At 32.4% G+C, this 23,987-nt stretch overlaps 2 protein-coding genes across 2 annotated transcripts in view; both read right to left on the bottom strand.

Annotated features, from left to right (window-relative positions):
- LOC120421281 (lachesin-like) overlaps nt 1–23,987 on the bottom strand; it is a 329,464-nt gene that overhangs the window by 112,387 nt on the left and 193,090 nt on the right. The window contains exons 3-4 of the mRNA XM_039584474.2: nt 3,473–3,517; nt 523–626 (exon numbers count right to left, since the gene is read on the bottom strand). Of these exons, the coding sequence (XP_039440408.1) occupies nt 523–626; nt 3,473–3,517 (149 nt within the window). The remainder of the gene's footprint in view (nt 1–522; nt 627–3,472; nt 3,518–23,987) is intronic.
- On the bottom strand, nt 18,144–18,916 carry LOC120421284 (uncharacterized). The gene is made up of 2 exons (XM_039584477.2): nt 18,724–18,916; nt 18,144–18,668 (listed from the first exon to the last, which is right to left on the bottom strand). Exons 1-2 carry the CDS (start codon nt 18,727–18,729, stop codon nt 18,144–18,146), a joined length of 531 nt encoding a protein of 176 aa, XP_039440411.1. The 5' UTR covers nt 18,730–18,916.

Here is a 23,987-nt window from a genome sequence, read left to right on the forward strand (position 1 = left end):
TGGTTTTGGACGAGATCATTGGACTTTTTCGTGGCGGGAAGCTTTGTTTAAAGTTGGGTTTAATCTAGGAGAAATTTCAAGCAAACAATTTGGTCAATAAATCTCATATAAATTTTTTGAAAAAAAATAGTTGGAGTTGAAATCTTCACTGATTAACTGAACTGATTTTTTTTCTCTCCATCAAACTCTACAAAGAAGTTTTGGGATCATTCTTTGTTCTGACTGCAACCATTCAGTTCAGCAAAGCTGATGATGATTCAAATTCTGGTGAATTTGATATGCAGTCACGATGATGCTGCAGAACATCACTACAAAAGCTTTCCCCATTCAGAAATTTTCAACTAATCCGATTGGTACAAGAGATTTCAGGCTTTTATTTGGTACGCAAAAGCTCCCTTTGAAATGCTATATTAGGTCCTTCTTTTTTTACAAAATTGCACACAAAACAAGCTTCCCAACCGAAAAATCTGTCAACCGTATCATTGCTACTAAAATCGGTGAGCCTAACGTTACATAACATACCTTGTATCCTTTGAGGTTCTCGACGACGCACGCCAGCAGCGCGTCCCGCCCGATTGTGACCGTGATGTTGGGGATGGGTTCCGCGAACCGGGGGAAGTTGGCTTCTGTGAATGTAAAAAAAGTGGAGAGAAAGGGGTTAGCAAATATGATAAGTAAACAGAAATAATATTCACAACAATTTTTTTAAATAATTATCCAATTTTCCAATTTTCCAATTTTCCAATTTTCCAATTTTCAAATTTTCCAATTTTCCAATTTTCTAATTTTCCAATTTTCCAATTTTCCAATTTTCCAATTATCAAATTTTCCAATTATCAAATTTTCCAATTTTCCAATTTTCCAATTTTCCAATTTTCCAATTTTCCAATTTTCGAATTTTGCAATTTTGCAATTTTGCAATTTTGCAATTTTGCAATTTTGCAATTTTGCAATTTTGCAATTTTGCAATTTTGCAATTTTCCAATTTTGCAATTTTCCAATTTTCCAATTTTCCAATTTTCCAATTTTCCAATTTTCCGATTTTCCAATTTTCCAATTTTCCAATTTTCTAATTTTCCAATTTTCCAATTTTCCAATTTTCCAATTTTCCAATTTTCCAATTTTCCAATTTTCCAATTTTCCAATTTTCCAATTTTCCAATTTTCCAATTTTCCAATTTTCCAATTTTCCAATTTTCCAATTTTACAATTTTCCAATTTTCCAATTTTCCCATTTTGCAATTTTCCAATTTTCCAATTTTCCAATTTTCCAATTTTCCAATTTTCCAATTTTCCAAATTTCCAATTTTCCAATTTTCCAATTTTCCAATTTTCCTATTTTCCAATTTTTCAATTTTCCAATTTTCCAATTTTCCAATTTTCCAATTTTCCAATTTTCCAATTTTCCAATTTTCCAATTTTCCAATTTTCCAATTTTCCAATTTTCCAATTTTCCAATTTTCCAATTTTCCAATTTTCCAATTTTCCAATTTTCCAATTTTCCAATTTTCCAATTTTCCAATTTTCCAATTTTCCAATTTTCCAATTTTCCAATTTTCCAATTTTCCAATTTTCCAATTTTCCAATTTTCCAATTTTCCAATTTTCCAATTTTCCAATATTTATTTTTTTTTTATTTGTCGATTTGACAATTTGTCAATTTCTGGAGTTTTTTTTTTAAAAGTTCGGAAAATTTGGTTTTTTGGACCTTTTCAAAAAAACTTCCAGATTTGTTATTTGACAATTTGACAATTTGACAATTTGACAATTTGATAATTTGATAATTTGACAATTTGACAATTTGACAATTTGACAATTTGACAATTTGACAATTTGACAATTTGACAATTTGACAATTTGACAATTTGACAATTTGACAATTTGACAATTTGACAATTTGACAATTTGACAATTTGACAATTTGACAATTTGACAATTTGATAATTTGACAATTTGACAATTTGACAATTTGACAATTTGACAATTTGACAATTTGACAATTTGACAATTTGACAATTTGACAATTTGACAATTTGACAATTTGACAATTTGACAATTTGACAATTTGACAATTTGACAATTTGACAATTTGACAATTTGACAATTTGACAATTTGACAATTTGACAATTTGACAATTTGACAATTTGACAATTTGACAATTTGACAATTTGACAATTTGACAATTTGACAATTTGACAATTTGACAATTGACAATTTGACAATTTGACAATTTGACAATTTGACAATTTGACAATTTGACAATTTGACAATTTGACAATTTGACAATTTGACAATTTGACAATTTGACAATTTGACAATTTGACAATTTGTCAATTTGACAATTTGACAATTTGACAATTTGACAATTTGACAATTTGACAATTTGACAATTTGACAATTTGACAATTTGACAATTTGACAATTTGACAATTTGACAATTTGACAATTTGACAATTTGACAATTTGACAATTTGACAATTTGACAATTTGACAATTTGACAATTTGACAATTTGACAATTTGACAATTTGACAATTTGACAATTTGACAATTTGACAATTTGACAATTTGACAATTTGACAATTTGACAATTTGACAATTTGACAATTTGACAATTTGACAATTTGACAATTTGACAATTTGACAATTGACAATTTGACAATTTGACAATTTGACAATTTGACAATTTGACAATTTGACAATTTGACAATTTGACAATTTGACAATTTGACAATTTGACAATTTGACAATTTGACAATTTGACAATTTGACAATTTGACAATTTGACAATTTGACAATTTGACAATTTGACAATTTGACAATTTGACAATTTGACAATTTGACAATTTGACAATTTGACAATTTGACAATTTGACAATTTGACAATTTGACAATTTGACAATTTGACAATTTGACAATTTGACAATTTGACAATTTGACAATTTGACAATTTGACAATTTGACAATTTGACAATTTGACAATTTGACAATTTGACAATTTGACAATTTGACAATTTGACAATTTGACAATTTGACAATTTGACAATTTGACAATTTGATAATTTGACAATTTGACAATTTGAAATCAAATTGTCAAATTGTCAAATTATAAGATTGTCAAATTGTTCAATTTTTTTTTTAATTTCATAAATTGAAAAACTCAATTTCTAATAAATTATTTCTAAAAAATCCTTCACCTAAATGCTGCTCAGATTTGTATGGTGCTTCAAAGAATCGTAATTCAGTCAACAGCAAATTTTCCACACCGTTTGAAAAAGCTTTCCCTGAAAATCAGTGCAGTGTAGCGAACATTGCAAAAAAAATGAAAACACGCGCACCCTTTAAAAATCCCCTTCAAGCGCACACAGGTGTGAAATGTGTTTATCTTCATTTTCCGAATCAGGAAAAAAAAACAGGAAAAAAACTCATGTGTAGTATCGCATATGGGTAGATCCTGAACGCAAGGTACATTACCGTTGTCGAAGTCCGGGACGCTTTCGTGGGCACGTGTCTGTTTGGCTGAAATTAGATGAAAGAGGAAAATGAAACATGAGTGCTGGGAGAGATATATTAGGTGAATTAATTTGAAAAGTTGGGATTTTTACAGGTGAAATATGTATGCAGATGTGGCTTCTTTTAAGGTGTCGGTATTGGGTTTGGGGATGCTTGAAAAATGGGTTCGAGGTGAGTGAATTATTTGAGTTTGGGAGATTTTCAGTGACGTACAGTAGTCCAGGTAAACAATGGCGTCTATATTGGAGCAAAACCTTTTTTAAATTTACTCCAAAAAAGCATTTATGAGATTCTTTTTCAAACAACATAAGCTGCCAATAATTGGCAATGATAAATTATGATTTTATTTCAATGATTTCCCCCTGAAATCGTTTGCAAAGCTTCCACCAAGAAAACAAAGAGAAAGAGAAAAAAAAGTGGCCTCAGGCAATCCAATAAAAGTCGAGCTTTATGTTTGAAGTTGAAGCGGGTCTGTGGCATGGCTTCCCTACTTCTTAAAGACTGAGTCTGTTTTTTTCTTCCTTTTTTGCTGACCAGCTCCCCTTTCCAACCCAATATGGAGTGATGGAAATCGTTTTTCCCTTTGTGCACAGGTTCCTTCCTCCGCGCAGACAATGGTCCATTAGCAATTTGGGGATGTTTAGGGTGGCTGCTTATTTCAAGAATTATTTCGATGTTATTCAGATTTTTTTTTGCGTTTTTCTTTTGTTTTTTAAGATAAATTTTGATTATACTTTTTTAAGGATTTCATAAAGACTTGTTGTTTTTTGAGCAAAAAATTATTTTTGGAATTTTTGTAACTAACTCAATTATGCACTCACTAACTGACTCAATAACCCATGGACTAAATGATTACCAACTTACTCATTCACTCACAATCTCACTAACTGACTCAATAATTCACTGACTAAATAAATTATTCACTAACTCATTCGCTCACTCATTGACTCAATAGTTCAATAGCTCACTGAATAAATTATTAAATCACTTACTAATTCGTACAATCACTCACTAACTCAATTACTCACTGACTAAATGATTTATTCACTAACTCATTTGCTCACTCTCTCACTTTTTGACTCAACAACTCACTGTCTTAATGATTTACTCACTAACTCATTCACTCACTTACCCACTCACTCACTTACTCACTCACTATCTGACTCAATAACTCACTTATTGACTCAAAATCTCACTGACTAAATTATTTATTCACTTACTCACTCACTCACTCACTCATTGACTCAACAACTTACTGACTAAATGATTTATTGACTCACTTATTGACTCAATTACTCACTGATTAAATGATTTACTCACTTACTCATACAACCACTCGCCCACTAACTGACTCAATAACTCACTGATTAAATGATTTTTTCACTAACTAATTCGCTCTCTTACTTACTCACTGACTCAATAACTCACTGACTAAATGATTTACTCACTTACTCATTCAATCACTCGCTCACTAACTGACTTATTAACTCACTGATTAGTTGATTTACTCACTAACTTATTCACTGACTCACTCACTAACTTACTGACTCAAAAACTCGATAATTGACTCAATAATTCACAAACTCGTTCGCTCACTCACTCACTCACTAACTCAATAACTCACTGACTTAATGATTTTCTCACTAATTAATTCGCTCTCTCACTTATTCACTGACTAAATGGATGACTCACTTACTCATTCACTCACTAACTGACTTATTGACTCACTGATTAAATGATTTACTCACTCTTTCACTGACTCACTCACTTACTGACACAAAAACTCGATTATTTACTCAATAGCTCACTAACTCATTCACTCACTCACTCACTGACTGACTCAATAGCTCAATTACTTATTCTTTCACAATTATTTTTTACAAATGATTTTTTTTTAAGATTGAAAAATTCAAATTAAGGTTATAAATAAAAGTTTTTTTAGATTTGTTTCTTTTTTTTTTTTAAGATCGATTCGACACCCCTACCTTGTTTCGATGGGGGGTGGTTAGAATCGGCATCGTGGCAACAAATGGACGCGAAATCGACGTCGTGGAATAAAGATTTTAATGTCGGGCGATAATAATTTATGCATTTCGACGTGAGGGCCTCTTTTGGCGCGCCAGGCAGGCAGTTAGTGAGGGGCCGTTTGAATCGTTTGTTTAGTCGTAAAAGCATTTAATTGGACTAATGTTAGGTGGGTGCGTTTAAGGAGCAATTAAGTTGGCATTAGAAGCATTGAACGTGCCAACATTGGCACGTTTGAATTATATTGGGCTGAGGGGGTGATGTAATCGGTTGTGTTGAGACGTTTAATTAAATGATTTCGTCAGACAAAATCATTATTGTCTACTAAACTTGATGTTTAGAAATAAACCATGAAATTCACTGCAAATAACATTTCAATTGGAAAGGAAATTTCCAACTAAATTTTCTGACGAAAAATTCTTCAAAGCTCCAGCTCCTCTTTCAACATTTCAAGCAAAAAGCTCACTCTCTTTCAACACAGTACACTTCATCTCACTTTACTTCGCCCAGTGGAAACAAATCAATTCTCATTACTTTCAATTGGAATTCCGTTCCGGTCTGGAGAGAGAAATCCCCACCACTTCCCTACTAAATAGAGAAAAAATGTGGAAATACCACCCGACCAAAGTCACTGCCGGGCTGTAATTGGACACTTCCTTTCTTCCATTTTGGGAAGGTGAAAACCACAGCGGAAAAATCACCCAACTTGTTGTTGTTGGTCCAGGAAGTTGGTCACTCTGGACCACCCATGAAAATGATGATGATAAATGAGAAACTCGTGAGTGCGGAGACTAATTGAGTAGGATTTTTTTTTTGTTTTGGAGGAGGAGAACGGAATGAGGGCAAATGTTGGATACTCTGAATATTTGGTCAAAAATTTGAAAAAAAAATTAAGTCCTGGAATGTAAATCTCAAAATTATCATCATGAATTTAAAAGGGAATAAGTGTTTTTTTTTAAATTAAATAAAACTTTAAAAAACTAAATTTATATTTCAAATTAATTTTTATTTATTCTCTACGCAATCGGACGATTTCAAGCTAAAATTTTGTGAGGTTCGTTCCTATAATCAAAGAATTTATTGTGTGTCTTTGCACAGTGGGAATAAAGGCCCACAAAATTATCGCCAAGACTAAATACAATTTCGGCAGCTGAAAATCTGTATTTTTTAAAAGAATTTTTTGGTTGATCTAACATCTTTGAGAAAATTAAGGTCTAATAAAAAAAGTAACATGATAAATACTTTTTTGTTGATTTTTCCAAAATTTCTCAAATTGTTTTTTATAAGATAAAAGCAAATATTTTTCCAAAAAAATTGTCCAAACTTCAGAGGGTAGAGCAATTCCAGCCCAAAACAGGAATTTTTCAGGTACTTTTTTCTCGACCCTCTCCGATTTCAATGAAACTTTGTAGACATGTTATCCTAGGCATATATAAGCCATTTTTGTGTATATGGAGCCAGTTACACTCGATAATAACATTTGAGAATGGCGTAAGTGTTTTAAATATTTTTGTAATTCGGAATATAAATATTTCTGTATCTCGAAGCCGTTGCATCGCATCAAAAAGTGGTCAAAGACAAACTTGTAGGAAATTTGACGGGCTTTTCGATAAAAATACACTGAAAGAAAAAAACAATCAACTTTTATGAGATTTTTTTATTTTTTAGTTTAAAAGTCAGATTTGAGGGGGAGCCCACGATTTTTTTTCGTTCAAAATTTTTGTGAAGATAGCCTAAGATGTTACAAAAAGACTCACGAAAAATGCAGGTTGGAGCATCTCACCTAAAAAAATACAAAAATCATTTCCTGAAACTGTTTTTTTCAAAAGTGCTCTAAACGTCAAAATTTTCAAAAACCAAATACGGGAATCGATTCTCCAGACAATTTTACATAAAAGTCTTCATATCGACTACTGTCCTTAGTCCAATCCTTGTGAAGTTACAGCGGTTTTAAAAATAAAAATGTTGAAAAAATAGGTTTTTGGCAATTTCTATATGACAGACTTAATTTTTCAGTCTCGTAAATATTTTTACCGGAAAGCTCGTCCAATTTCCCATAAGTTTGTCTTTTACCACATTTCAATTGGATGTATGGGCTTACAGAAATAAAAATATCTCATAAAAGTTGAGTGTTTTTTTCTTTCAGTGTATTTTTATCGAAAAGCCCGTCAAATTTCCTACAAGTTTGTCTTTGACCACTTTTTGATACGATGCAACGGCTTCGAGATACAGAAATATTTGTATTCCGAATTACAAAAATATTTAAAACACTTACGCCCTTCTCAAATGTCATTATCGCGTCTAACTGGCTCCATATACACAAAAATGGCTTATATATGCCTAGGATAACATGTCTACAAAGTTTCATTGAAATCGGAGAGGGTCGGGTACAACCGATTCCCTATTTGGCATGGAATTGCTCGGTAAACAAATATTTTTACCAAAAATTCTAATTGTAATAAAAATAGAATCAAAATAAATTTCCCCACTTAGATATTTTGGAAACCAGTTATGTCAAAACAACTGGACTGGTGTGTAATGCATTTTAAAACTGTTTTTTCATTCAAATGTTGAAACCACTTATCGTAATTTCCATTTTCAAACTTTTTTTATTTTTTGCCTTTCTTCAGATTATGAACTTAAAAAAAACCAAACATAAGTGAAAATTTCCGATCCTTGAAAAAATGTTTTATTGCAAAAAATATGTTTTTAATACAAGCCCAGTATTTGAGAAGGCTGAAAAATTAAAATTATGTGGAATTTTCTAACATTAATTCTAACAATTTTTTATTTTAGAAAAAAGAAGTAAAAAATTGCGTTGCTAATTTTTTTTTTTTAAAAGAAACATAACACATTTGAAGGGTTCTTGGCCCCTAGAAATATCATGAAATTCAAAAGTTCAGATTTTCTGAATTTGAATATTTTGTAAAAATAAATTTCGTGAACCAATTTTCCTGAAGTCAACAAATCGAATAGAAAATTCTACCAAAAGATGCAGATTTTCTTATATTTAATTAAATTTTTAAATGGACATCTGCCAAAATTGAAAGAATCCTTGCATGGAAAAACTAATGATTAAAAATGGTACAAATGGAGCAATTCTCTACCAAAACCGGAAATGGATTTTATTTGTATTTTTTGATTTGGCTCAAACTTTTTGGGGGCCTTCCCTATGACCAAATAAGCTATTTTGTGTCATTGGTTCACCCATACAAGTCTCCATACAAATTTGGCTGCCGTTCATACAAAAATAGTATGTAAATATTCAAACAGCTGTAACTTTTGAGTGAATTTTCTGATCAATTTGGTGTCTTCGGCAAAGTTGTAGGTATTGTTGAGGACTTTTGAGAAAAAATAGGTACACGGAAAAAACAATTTGCAGATTTTTTTATCAACTTTTTTTTCACTAAAACTCAATTTCCCAAAATACGTATTTTTTGATTTTCGAGATTTTTTGATATGTTTTAGGGGACTAAAATCCGCAACTTTTGAGCTATAGAGAAAGATGGTCAAAAAATCTGCCGCCAAGTTATGAATTTTTGAAAAAATAGTGATTTTTGGAAAAAATCCAAATTTCATGCAAAAACAAATTTGAAATCAATTTTTAATGCAAAATTGAATTTGCAATCGAAAACTACTTTACAATTTTTTTAATAAAGGGCTTCGTTTTCAAGATATAGGCACCGAAATTTTGATTTTAGCAAAATATTTGCAGTTTTTCGATTTTTAAAAATAGTGACCATGAGCGACCATTTCTAAAAATATTTTTTTTTAAAAGTTCAGAAAATTTGCTATAAAATTGTCTAAGAGACATTGAAGATTGGACCTCGGGTTGCTGAGATACAGCCGCTTTAAGAAAAAGAAACACGAAAATTGAAGTTTTCTAAGTCTCACCAAAACAACCCACCATTTTCTAATTTCGATATCTCAGCAACTAATGGTCCGATTTTCAATATTAATACATTAAACATTCGTGAAATTTTCCGATCTTTTCGAAAAAAAATATTTTGAAAAAAATTAAATGAAGACTAACATTTTAAAATGGCCAAACATCGAATATTACGCCCATTTAAAATGTTAGTATTGATTTAATTTTTTTTCAAAATATTTTTTTTCGAAAAGATCGGAAAATTTCACGAATGTTTCATGTGTTAACATTGAAAATCGGACCATTAGTTGCTGAGATATCGACATTAGAAAATGATGGGTTGTTTTGGTGAGACTTAGAAAACTTCAATTTTCGTGTTTCTTTTTCTTAAAGCGGCTGTATCTCAGCAACCCGAGGTCCAATCTTCAATGTCTCTTAGACAATTTTATAGCAAATTTTCTGAACTTTTTAAAAAAAATATTTTTAGAAATGGTCGCTCATGGTCACTATTTTTAAAAATCGAAAAACTGCAAATATTTTGCTAAAATCAAAATTTCGGTGCCTATATCTTGAAAACGAAACCCTTTATTAAAAAAATTGTAAAGTAGTTTTCGATTGAAAATTCAATTTTGCATTAAAAAATAACTTCCAATTTGTTTTTGCATGAAATTTGGAATTTTTTCCAAAAATCACTATTTTTCAAAAATTCATAACTTGGCGGCAGATTTTTTGACCATGTTTCTCTATAGCTCAAAAGTTGCGGATTTTAGTCCCCTAAAACATATCAAAAAATCTCGAAAATCAAAAAATACGTATTTTGGGAAATTGAGTTTTAGTGAAAAAAAGTTGATAAAAAAATCTGCAAATTTTTTTCCGTGTACCTATTTTTTTCTCAATTGTCCTCAACAATACCTACAACTTTGCCGAAGGCACCAAATTGATCAGAAAATTCACTCAAAAGTTACAGCTGTTTGAATATTTACCTACCATTTTTGTATGGACAGCAGCCAAATTTTTATGGAGACTTGTATGGGTGAACCAATGACACAAAATAGCTTATTTGGTCATAGGGAAGGCCCCCACAAAGTTTGAGTCAAATAAAAAAATACAAAAATTAAAAATGGTCGAAATCGGCCGATTTCGTAGAGAGTTGCTCAATGGTCATAGGAAAGGTCCCTACAAAGCTTAAGTTAAATTAAAAAATACCAGAATAAAAAAGGAAGTAGTTGACGATTCCGTAGAAATCATTTCCCAAAATTGTTTAACTTTGGTTTTAATGTAAAATCGTTATTGTATTCTTAATACTCTGTTATTGTATTCTCAATACTCAATTTTGGACGAAATGCAATATTTCCAGGTTAAAGTAATTTGAAGAATAATTTGTAGCAAAATAAAAAAAAGTCCATTTCGAAATTTTTATTTTCTGATAGCAGAAAAAAACTCTCAAATTCTCGTCTTTGGACTTTCAAAATCGGATAATGATTGCATTGCAATCGGCAAAGTTAAGTTTTACAAATTTATTTATTTTTCAAAAATTGTTGATTGTTGTTAATGTTTAGAAACGGAACAACCGGGGTGACAAAAATTTAAAATAAAATTTATGCCAGCCTTATAGGTTCTTAAAAAATATTTCTTTAGAAATCAAGTAAGAAACATCCAGAAGGGAACTTAACAAAAGTGTTGTTAAAAATTAGTTGATCAATCATTACAATGAAAATTTCCAATCCATTTCAATAACTCACCATACCTACAACAACACCAAACAGTAAATACTTCCGAAAGCCAATAATTACAATCAAAGAACGAGAGGATGACTTTTCGCTTCCCCGACGCCGGGTATGATGGAAAAGGCAAACATTTACCTGTCCATCAGCGTAATGATAACATTCGACAGCAGGTGCTGGCGAAAGCTTCAAAAGGGTCGTAAAAACTGGTCAGCATTCAGCAGAAAAACATTTCAATTTCAAAAGTCCTCCCCATCAAATAGTACAACACGGGAAATCCATATTTCGAAATTGCCTTTTTTCCCCTCACCTGGTCGTGCACTTCCCAATCCCAGGGAGCTGGGTGGTACTTGGGGAGGAACTTCAATTGAAACCGAATGAAAAGTAAACAGAAATAGGGAAAATATTCATTTCCCGCGTGGCCACCACCACCGCCAACGCGATCGGCTGGCCGTCATATTATGCAAATAAGAAGTCGTCGGTGGCAAGAAAAAGGAAAAACAAGCACACAGAACCACTCTCGCGCAATATTTTCATCAATCAATTTATCGACTAGATTAAATATAGGGTGAGCCACCGGAATTCCGGGGGTTGAGGTAGAAAGGGCGACTCTTCACAGGAAACTACTTTTAATTAACTCAACTCCCGCTGATGCTGTTTCCCGTGGACGTCACCGGAAGTGGCCGTGGGTTTCGCGTTTCGACTCGAGTGTTGTTTGATTTCCAGTCAGTGAGTTTCGCTTTTTTTTGCGCAGTTCAGTGAGGAGGAAATTAAGGGTTTTTAATTTTTCCGGTACACTTTGAACGAGGCAGCAGTATAGATACATTTTCGGGTTCAATAGAAAATTCGGGCCGTTGCAAATATTTTTCAAAGTTAATGTCGCCCCCTCACACTTCCCTTTAAAACTAGACGGAAAATCAGGGGGTACATCGAATATTAAAAAAAAACATCAGAATTTTAAAGGAATTATAAGTTTAATCTACTGAAATTGACTTTAAATGCCGTTTTCAGCGTTGATTATTGTATTAAGCATGTTTTGGCTCATTTAAAAATATAAATTTTGTGAAATTCTGATGTACAGTAAGTATTTAATACCATGATTGCTAAACAACTGGATTAGTGTAAAATGCATTTACAAACATTATTTTAAATCCTCCCCCCGTTCAAAACTCACTCAGCTTTGGTAAGAGTCGAAGGACATAAACTTCAAAAAATATACGCAGCAGCCTATCTGTCATTTTACTTCGGTTAAATGAAATAATGTTATTAAAATTTTATTTATTGTTAATTATAGAGCATTTTGTTGATATGATTTAAACAAAACAAAAAGCAGATTTAAAAAAAACTTAATTTTATTATTTGATATTTAAATATAAAAAAATGCTTTTGTGTTACTTCAACTTTTTCCAGTTTTTTTTTGTGGATTTAAGTTTTGTTTTTTTTTATTAGCCTTAAACTTTGTTGCGACTTTTCCTTTGACCAAAGTAGCAATTTTGCGTCATAGATTTGTCCATTTAAGTTTTTGACAGCAAAATCTTAGAATCATTGAAATTTGATTTTCAAATTTTGATGGATTGAAAGATTGGAGCTCTATTTGCTAAGAAACAGCAATTAAAAGGAAAATAAATTGGAAAAAAAATTTGGCTAGCACTGATTCGATTCCTTAGGCAAAATGAAGTGACTGTGAAAATTTTGAGCGAAATCAGTTAAGGGGTTTTATCGCTGAAATTGGTGAACAAAAATCGTCACTAACTCGACACGAAAAACTCGGATTGTTTTGTGGTCAGCGAAAAAGTTGTTTATCATGAAATTTTAAATATGAATTTTTCACTTGACACTGATTCGACACATTTATCACCACCTTTTGGCAGAATTTTGAAATGTTTGCTTTTCCTCATGCATTTTTTTTTAATTTTCCAATACAAACTTTAACGATAAAACTTTATAAACATTTTCAAACTTACAGGTTTTATAATGGTTCTGAAAACCCTCATACGGCTTAAATAGGCTTTTATGGCCTACTTAAAACCTAAAATGCTACTAGGGAAAGCGACCCTTATACCTTAACCGATTTGGCTCAAAATTTGCACAGTTACTTAGTTTTACCTGATGAATCGAGCCAGGGGGTATCTCTTACGATTTACCGTGTTTTTAAAGCTTCTTAATTTAAAAAATGGCAAAAATGCCAAATTGATTTTTTTTTTGTTTTGAACAGATCGTTTTTTTGTGTTGATTTTTTTTTGTCTAACTTTAAAAATTTATTTGAAAAAAATCTTTTCCATGTTAATGAAATTTTTTACAAATTGAACTTTGAAATGTCGTTTTAGATAAATTTTTCGGTACAAAGTAAATTTACAATCGGTTTTTAAAAAAATCGGAAAGATATATCATGTTTAGAGCTAATATCATATAAATAACCTATTTTACATAAGTTTCAAATCAAATTTCATTTATTTAAATTGACAAAAAAATAAATTAAAATCAATTTTGAAAACTAGATTTAAAAAACATTTGTTTTGATGCAAAAAGTTATACTTTAAATTTTGTTTTTAGATTTATTCAAGCAACAAGTTTGTTAAACCCTAGAACTCAAATATTTAGGCAATTGTTTTTTAGAAAAATAAGTATTTTTTTTAGAAAAATAGAAATTTCCATTTTTTTGTATTTTTTTACATTACAAACTGTTTTTGAAAACCATTCTTAATGATTTTTTTTCGAATATTATAAAGTAAAAAAATAAACTATGCTATAATGCCTTAATGTTACATGAAGAAAAAGACCAACACCTAGGTAAAACAGATCCAGCTCAATAAACTATTGCCGACGGTTTATTTTTTTTTTTTTTTTTTTTTTTTTGATAGTTTTAAAGATATTTTTCAACCTGTTTTTATATGAAAAAGTTAACTAAAGCTATTATTTTTAAATGAAACATTAAATTTACAAATATTCTGTAAACTTACTTACTAACTAACTTTACTAATTAAATTTTAAATTGTCGTTTTAAATACACTTTCCGGTACATTGAAATAATGCAAAAAAAAGTATCTTTTTTTAAATAGGAACGATACAACTTATAGCTTAAATCATATAAATAGCCTATTTTTTATTAGTTTCAAATCAACTTCGATTTTTTTAGATTAACAAAAATATAAATTTAAATCAGTGTTGAAATTTAGAAAAAAATAACATCTATTTTGAGGCAATATAGTTTTGTTTTCAATTTTGTATTTATATATAATCAGGATAGTTGAACAAGTTAGTTAAACCCTTGAACTTAAATATTTAGATTTTTTTAAATAGAAGGTTCTTTTGAACCTGGTCTCCATTTATTTGATTCTTTTGTATTTTTTATGTTCTGAAACTGTTCTGAAAAAAACATTCTCAATGGAAAGATTTTCGAATATGTTTAATGCACCTTAGTAGAGTAGGTTATATTTACGTAACAAAACAAAATACCTTAACATTGTTTAAAAAAAAGCTAGAAGAAATCAAAAAGCAATTGCTCAACTGTCTCTATTTAAAAAAAAATCTTTATTGGTAATTTTCTTTAGGCTTCATAGATCTTTTTTTTTCGTTCGTCTTCTTGGTTTGTATTATATTTTCCTTAAAAATGTCAGAAGAAAATAATAAAACCATAAGTTATTTGCAAACTATTATTTAAAAAAAACAATTAAAAAAAATGTAAATGGTTTAAATAATTAAAAAAAATATATCATACAATTTTGCTATAATGTCGTGATGTTACATTAAGAAAAAAATAAACATCTAGTAAAATCAGATCTTGCTCAATAATCTTTTGCCAACGGGTATTGTTGAAAGTTAAAAATATATTTTACGATTTATTTTATTAGGCATATACAATTTCTCAGAATTGAATGATCATAGATATTATACTGCCGCTCCAATCTAGTCCGTCCCATATGTATTTTTGTCAAAAATGAGATAAACTTCACATAAGTCTTGTTTTTACATGTAATTTTAGCCTATTGAATGAACAGGCAATGTTTGTTTCAAAAATTCCAAAATAAATATGACTTTCGTGCTGTCCCATATGCAAAATAAAGGCAAGTCAGTTCCTAATATAGAAATGTCTCGCAAATCGTTTGAGTGGATGCAGAATTGTTTAAATTTTACAGAGTATGTCTTTATGAATACGTAAAGCATAAAAATGTCATTATCGGTTCACTGCCCATGTTCGCATAAATGTCCCATATGCAAAAACAGCAAGCTGAGAAAAACGCATTTAAAGTTTGTCCCATACATAAGGCTACGTGTTAAGTTTTCGCGAAAAAACTGGATTTCCTCCTGATTTCTAGAACAAAGTACTGGATGTTATAGGCTCTTTTGAAAGAGCACACAATTTTGAACAAAACTGTATCAATAACTCAAAATCGATGAAAATGCATATGGGACATTTATGCGATCAGGGGCAGTTCATTTCTGAAGAAATATTTGAATATTGAAAACGTAATAATCCACACCTTTATTGCTTTTTTCCTTCTTCAAGGGAAAACCACGAATAGAAAAAATTAAATGCATGCCGTTATGGCTAATATCTACACCATACAATTAGTTCTATTTTGTCTTGAATGAATAGGCTTGATCCGGGTTCTGGAAAAGATTCCACCTCCGAAAAGCGGATTTTTTTTAAATTAATTTCTACGGTTAAGCAGTTGAGATTTGCATTCATATGTCATTTGCCTCTGTATTTCTTAAATTTCTGGTGTCGTTGCTGATCATATTTTTTGTATCTTGGAATCCTATAAAAATCTGAAATAAACAAATTTGTATCATTTGGTGACCATTAATTACTTGGAAAACTTCCAAAACAAACCTGGAAATGACAGTTGAATCAGGATGAACCTCGGGTGTAAATGTTCAAGCCTACCTTGATACCATGACTGACCTCCCTTTATTTATGGATAAATAAAGTCAAGTCGGTCTCTTGTTGAAAATTTCACAAATTTACAATCAAATTGTTAATTTTTTAAACAAAATTTATGATAGTGCTGTTTTTTAGACTGATATCGAAATAACTGTATAAAAAATTATATAGAAAATTTTGGTTTAGAATGAGAAAAATGGTGAAACTTTTTTTGGGCTTCTCACAGCGTTATCTCAGCACTCACTTTTTACATATTGGACGGACAAGATTAGAGCGGCAGTATAGATATTTTTTGGAAAAAAGTTAACTATAGCTCTTATTTTGAAATAAAACATTTAATTTTCAAATATTTTGCATAAAATCATACTTAAAAAGGCATTTAAAAATCCTTGTTCCTCAAAAAATAATAAATTTAGGTTAAAAAAATCATTTGAGCCTGGGTTAATTGTCAACAACCATCTGAGAGGAAAATGTGCACGTACTTGTTGGAAAAATATACAATGCTATCCCGTTTTTGGCAACACAAATTTTTCAAACATTTCTGCTTGCCAAAAATCAACGTCAATTTGTCATTATTATGTGAAGTTTAAGATTGGGTTTCGAACAACAATTTAGAGGAAAAATTCACTAAGACTCATTTGTCAGTAATTTTTGACGAGAGGATATTTGTCGAAAAGACGTGTTGCGAAAAACGGGATGGCACTGTGAAGTGATTTTCGATTTCAGATTCATTCATTAAAAATAAATTCACCTGTCAAAAAAATAAGTCGATTTTGGGGCTCGATCTAACGATCTAACCATTGGCATATGAAATCTGTGCTTTTTGCAGAATCTGATAAAGTGAATAAAAAAAATATGGAATTGACGCTTTTACATACAATAAGTTCAAACATGCATTATGATAGCACATCGATGTCGATTTTTTTTAAATTGTTTATTTATGTTATATTCATCTAGTGCACCCTGCACAATCATAAAAAATCACTTCAAAATCAACGATAAATCACGTCCCACAACTGCTTGCTGGTCCATTTTCTTCAGCCCGTTCCATCAATAAATCAAAAGATTACCAGCAAAGCTCCTCCTCCTAACCAAGACTCACCCTGTCCATCCATCCATCAGAGAGAAAAAAAGTTCCCCCTCCCCCCGACCCAGCTCAAGTCGTTCCAGTTATCACTCCATCATCGGCTTCTGCCCGGTTAGAAAGCTCGGCTTCTGCTGCTGCCAACACAGAGCTGTCAGATTTCGTCTTGCACTTGTCAGCTTACAACGAAACGTTTCGTTCCGTCCGAGCGTTACAGTCCGGTTGGTTTATTTTTAACGTGTGCACTCTTCTTGCAGTTTTTCAGGGGAAAATCCGGGGGGGAAACCCGGCCCCGGAAAGACGATCTCCGCCAGCGAGGAACGGCGTCTTGAATAAAAGATTACTTTCTTTCGTCCGGGGTTTCACGGGTAGGGGATGTTGGGGTAAATTTAGTTTAATTTTTAGAAAAATTAGAAACATTTTTTTAATAAAACAAGATTAAACTTTTTATCAAAATTAAGTTTCTTCTGAAAATCACTTGCATACTAAATTTCACCCAACTTCCCCTAAATTTTCCTGCATCCAGAACAAGCTGCCCTACTTCAACTGTCGTCGTTGGCTGCTGCTGCTGGTTCTAGGTTGGCTTGGAAAGCTGCCACCACCGGCCGGTCCCTGCCCTTAATAACACTTTGCTCATAAATTTTAAGCATGCACCTCAAGATTCGTCGCCGTCGTCCTGGACAATTTTCGCTGAAAGTCTTCATTACGGGTCCCTTGGGTGCATCCCTTGGCTACTTTTGGCCGGGATAGGGCCACTCAGCGTTTTGCCTTTCTTTTTTCTTTGGTAAATGGTGCCACTAAGTCGCCGTAATCGAAGTGCTGCGCCATCTTTTGAAGGAGGTACCTCCTTGTATGTTAAGATGAGGGAAGACATGCTGATGAATATTTCTATCTCTTTTTTTTTTAGTAAGTCAGGAGGTAGTGTTGACAGATTGTTTAGTTAGCAAGAACATGGATGGTTGAAACTAATTTGGACTAATTTTAAATATTTAGGAAATAAATGAAACAATTTATTCCTTCATCTACTTGAAACCTCCCTCTCCTCTTCAAAACAGTCCCCAGTGCTTCTTCTGGTGGTGCTCCTTGATGTGCACCGTCACCGGGACATGCTTCTCCACGAACACCGGCTTCTGGACATACACTGGAACGGGCTTCTCAACGTGAACTGCGTACGGCTTGGGCACTTCGACGTACTCCTTGTGGACAACCGGGACCTTCACCTCGACCGGGTACGGTACGGGACGATCCACGTGGACGGCGACCTTCTTCTCGACGTACACCGGGACGTTCTTCTCCACCACCACCGGGACCTTCTTGACGACCTCGACCGGATATGGCACCTTCACCGGAACGGCCACGTGCTTCTCGACCTCCACCGGGTACGGCACGGCCACGTTCTTGGTGATGATCTCCTTGTGGTGGTACTCGTGATGGTCGTTGAATCCGTTGAATCCGTCAAATCCGTGATGGTGATCGTCCAGCTCCCACAGACCTCGTTTGTCCTTCTTGGAGGAGTCGTCGACTGCCGCGCAGGAAGCGATGGCCAGGGCCATGGACAACACAATGAACACCTGAGGAAAATCACAAATAATTATTTTGAAGAAATATCAAGCAACTCTCACAAACCTTCATGTTGAAAAGCCGTTTACAGACGATTTGAACTGCGCTCCAGTGATTTTCGGACCGAACTGAGCCGATTTGATGACCACAAGCCAATGATGATGATTTGGGCGAACGCGAGCTGCTTTTATACGATTTCGGATTTTTGGACTTGGTCAAAGCTTCTTAATTGGTTGCACTTGCTTTGCAGTGAGTTTTTCGCTTTCGAGATCAACCTTGATTGCACCATTTTTGTTGAGGCCAATGACTAATTTTTCCATTGCAATTAGTTGACACAGTTTGAGGATGATTTTTTTTGTAAATATTTTTTTTAAATTAAGAGTTTCAAAGGTCGATTAGAAAACCTGGTTAATAAAATAAAACTTTAAATCGAAAATTAGAACAAAAGTTCAATTCACCTCGGAAAGACTGACCTAGGCAAATTCAACAAAAAAGGTGGTCAAACTTGGAAACTTGGTTAGTCAAGCATTTTTTGTATAACTGAACTGATTTTTTAGTCTGAACTGATTGTCATATTTGCTTTGGACAGGTTATTACAAGCAAATTATGCTTTCAAATTCCAGCGAACCATTTTAACTTCCCGTAAAAAAAATTAAAAAGTACTGATGAAATTGTTGAACACTCTTAATCATCGACTCCTCGATAGTATAGTGGTCAGTATCCCCGCCTGTCACGCAGGAGACCGGGGTTCGATTCCAAATTTAAATTTAGTGAAAAGTTAGTTTTTTTCCCATTGAAACTGTTCGTTCGATTATCATTGTTTGATTATGCCACTTTTGGGAAATTTTTCTTCTGTTTTCAATAAACTAGTTTGATTTTTTGAAATCAAAAGTTACTTTTTGAATGGGCTAAAAATGCTTACTTTGGTCTTTTAAAAATGCTTGTCTAGATATTTGGAATTCCAGAAGGATTATTATAAAATAGAAAAGAAAAGTTGACAATAGTTTCAAAAAGAGACCATAGTTAAAATGAAAAATAAATTAAGAAGTTTTCCTAGCCAATATACTAGTATAATTATTAATTATTCTTTTACTTTGAAAATTTATTTCAAACTGTGTTTTCCGGAACTGCAAAATTGTTTATCCGGTTTAACCGTTGCAAAACTTGATTTTTTCAGCACTCGTCATATTTATCCAACTATTTTGATAAATGTACGACTCGTTCTGAAATAAGTTTAAACATATGCTTTATTTTCAAAAGGCAATTTTGCGCACATTTCTTCAACTTTATTCGGCTTTTTTCAAATCGATTAATTAACTGAAAAATTTAAAAGTCGTTAAAACGTTCTATCTCTTCTAACTACAGTCTAACCATAACCAAATTTTCGCGTGAGAAAAATAAAATTTCAAACTTTTTAATCGTCGAATGCAACATATTAACATTTCGACATTTTTCATCATTTCTTTATTGATAAAATAAAAATGGGCAATTCTCCGGAAACTCACACAAAACATTGAAAAAAAATTAAGAATTTCTAAAAACCCAAAAAAAAATGTCTTCTCTACAACTTTGTACTAAACTGTAACACTCTAAAAAATAACCCTAGAAAAAACACTCTAAATTAAATTTTTGCAATTCCGTCGTGAAACTACTTACTTTTCTTGTCATTCTTGAACGACGAAATAGCCTACTTTTCTGTACCAAAAACAACAGAATCGAATAGCAACACTTTTCGAAATAAATGCTGAAAAGTTCTACTTTTCAGCACTGAAATGGGTGCTGAAAAGTTGAACTTTTCAGCACTTGTTTCGAAAAGTAACACTTTTCAACATTTTTTTGATTTAAACGATTTATTGACAAAATACATGAAAATTCGACTTAAAATTTCACTCAATAAGTGTTTTTCGAAATTGCAAAAAATGTTGTATGGAACTCGTTGCAAAACTTGTTTTTTTCAGCACTCGTCGTATTTATCCAACTCGGTGAACCTCGTTGGATAAATGTACGACTCGTGCTGAAAAAATCATCTTTTTGCAACTTGTTGCATAAACTACTATTTTTGTTCAAAATTTAAAAATTACGCTTCTGGATAATTTCACACTTGAAAAATAAATTAAATTTCCCATAAAATGACATGACTCACGATTTTTGAAAGTTCAGTATTGGGAAATGGTAGCAATTTTAAAACTATTTTTTTATAAGGCCGTTGCAAATATCCCCCCTTCAAAATCGGTCCGAAAATCAGAGGGCAAAAAAATATTTTATTAAAATACTTCAACATTTCAAGGGGAATAGAAGTCTAACCAACTGAAAATAATTAGAAATGCATTTTCCTGCATTTAAAATCATAAATAGTATGTTTGGTATCAATAAAAAAAAATATTTTTTGTGAAAATCCAAAGTTTTTTTTTGGCGAAAAAAAAAAATCTATTCAATACTTGCATATTTTGAAAACTAATGTTTACAAAACAACTCGGCAGGTGTAAAATACATTTTTCATTCAAATGTTGAGACCATGGCTTGTAATTTAAATTTATATATTTTTTTTATTTTTTTGCAACGGCCTAAACTGCCCATGTTCGCATAAATGTCCCATATGCAAAAACAGCAAGCTGAGAAAAATGCATTTTAAGTTTGTCCCATACATAAGGTTACGTGTTAAGTTTTCATGAAAAAACTGGATTTCCTCCTGATTTCTAGAACAAAGTACTGGATGTTATAGGCTCTTTTGAAAGAGCACACAATTTTGAACCAAACTGCATCAATATCTCGAAATCGATGAAAATGCATATGGGACATTTATGCGATCAGGGGCAGTAAATATGTTTTTTTTTTGGAATTTGGAGTACGCCATTATGTGGGCGTTTGACACCAAATTTCTATCTCTTAACGGTTTCGAGCTACAAATCACTGAAAGACGTGGCTTAGTAAAAATACAGAAAAATGAAAAGAAATATTGATTTGGTGTCTTCGGCAAAGTTGTCGATATTGATCAAGACTATTCAGAAAAAAAAAGACACACGGAAAAACTGATGAAAAACAAATCCTAAAAAATAATAGTTTTTTTTTTTCATTTTTTTAAAAAGGTGTCCATGATTGACCATTCCTGATTTTTTTTTTCTTAAAGTTCGAAAATTTCATGACTTTAATATTGAATGTTTTACCCTTTTGAAATGTTAGTCTTGATTCAAGAAATATTTTCAGGAATAGACAGTCATGGACACTATTTTATGAAACCAGAAAACCGGAATTTATCAGGCAAAAATATACTTTGAATTAAAATATTATGAAAACGGTGGATGTCACTTATTAAAAAAAATGTTAAGTACTTTTCGATTTAAAATTCGATTTTAGATTTAAAAATGAGGTCAAATAAGTACAAGATTCTATTTTTTTACAAAAATCACAATTTAAAAAAAATCATAATTCTTCGGCAACATTTTTTTCTTACTTCTGAAAGGCTTAAAATTTGCGGGGTTTTGTCCCTTAAAACATATAAAAAAAATCAAAAAATGAATTTTGGGTAGTTAAATTTTTGTGAAAAAAATGTTCACTTTTTTCCGTGTACCTTTTTTTTCAACAGTCCTCATCAATACCTAAAACTTTGCCGAAGGTCTTGAAAAGATACGAATATTTACGTACCATTTTTGTATGAACAGCTGCCAAAATTGTAAGGAGCCTTTTATTGGTGAACCAATGACACAAAATGGCTTCTTTGGTGATAGGGAAGGCCCCCATAAAGTTTGAGCCAAATAAAAAAATATTAGTAAAAACCATTTCCGGGTTTGGTTGTAGAATTGCTCATCTGCGAAATACGTCAGCAAGTTGTGCCAATTCGGCCCACCAATTTGCATTCCAATTCTACCGAGTGTCATTCTTCAACATATTTTCAAGTGAATAAAAAAAACCTCCCCGTTTGGCATCACTTCCCAGCTGCCCCGTAACTGATCCCAAATTAATAATGCATACGTGGTCTTTCACTCCCGACTTTTCTGCACCAACCCCCAGAAGCCATCGTATCTGCTTCTAAAAAAAAAAAGAGAGTTTCCATACCAATTGGCCTGTACATCTAAAATTCCAAATTCCCAAAGCAAAAATCCAGCCAGCCATTCTGCATGCAGATGAAAATATTTTGCTCCCAATAAATTTGCAAACATAGACAGCAGTAGCATCGGCAGCAGGAGAGAAAAAAAAATCGCCAAACTCATCCATAGTTTGGCCATATATCTTTCATCGTGTGATGCTAAGTGGCAAGATCCTCCCGGAATCTCCCTGGTGCAGATTTTTTTTCGCTTCTTCATTCTAACAGCATTTTGGTTGCTAACTTCCCACCTGGGACCAGAAGCGATCCTGGTTTTTTTTTGGGTGAAAGATTTGTTGTCTTTCTTAAATTGGTAATTTTAATTTGTTTAAATTAATATTGTTGGAATGAAAATAAAATTATTTTTTGACGATTTCATAAAATTTCAAAAAAAATTAGTCAGTTCTTCTCTTAGGGAAATTAATCCACCCTTTATTCCGGCATGTTTTTCATGCCTCAGGTGCTCACTGAGCTGACCCTGGGGCGTTTGGAGAGGGCATATCGACATATCCCCCCGCGTCGGAGTGCGAGCAGCTTCGTTAGCATGATTTCTGTAGCATTTCCCTGAATCGGCAAGGAAACAGCGCTATCGGAATTCGGGGGCCATTTCCTCTGAGGTGGAAATAATCTCCGCAAAAGGTCCGGGGCGCTCGCTTTGGATGAAGGGTTGTTTTCGCACTATCGAACAAGCAGAAGCGGGTTGTTCTCGTTTTGTGGGAGTTCTTTTTTTTCTTTTCGGAGGAAGGATTAAGGGTCAATTCCTGGGAGAGTACAGGTTGAAATGCTTGCCAGGGAGTAACAGCTCAGGATAATACATTGTCGATTTGAGCTTGATGTGTGCAACTTGGGAAAAGTATACGAAGTTTGTGCTTGAAGCATTTTGGAAATATTGGTCCTCTGGGAAAACCTTTTGATTTGCTTTTCGATTGGGCATGCTTCGGCTCTTTGAAGATTTCAACTAAATTATGCAACATAATTTCTTTGATTTTAAATCTTTGTAAAATGTAATAGTTGTTAAACCCCCTGTCTTACAATCTAAACAGAATGCCATAAATTCCTGTTGTGGTCTAATAGGAATTTAATTTGAACTGTACTGTTGAAAAACATTTGAACTTGAAAATGTTTGTTGGATTTTCCCATGAATTTGCTTAAATTGGAAGTGCGATATTCTAACTAGATTTGGTCAACTTGTTAGCAATCATATTCGAAAAAAATCTTGATGGAGGTACCAGACGCGATTGCTAGTAAA

This window comes from Culex pipiens, chromosome 2, assembly GCF_016801865.2.
Source record: "Culex pipiens pallens isolate TS chromosome 2, TS_CPP_V2, whole genome shotgun sequence".
NCBI lineage: Eukaryota > Metazoa > Arthropoda > Insecta > Diptera > Culicidae > Culex > Culex pipiens.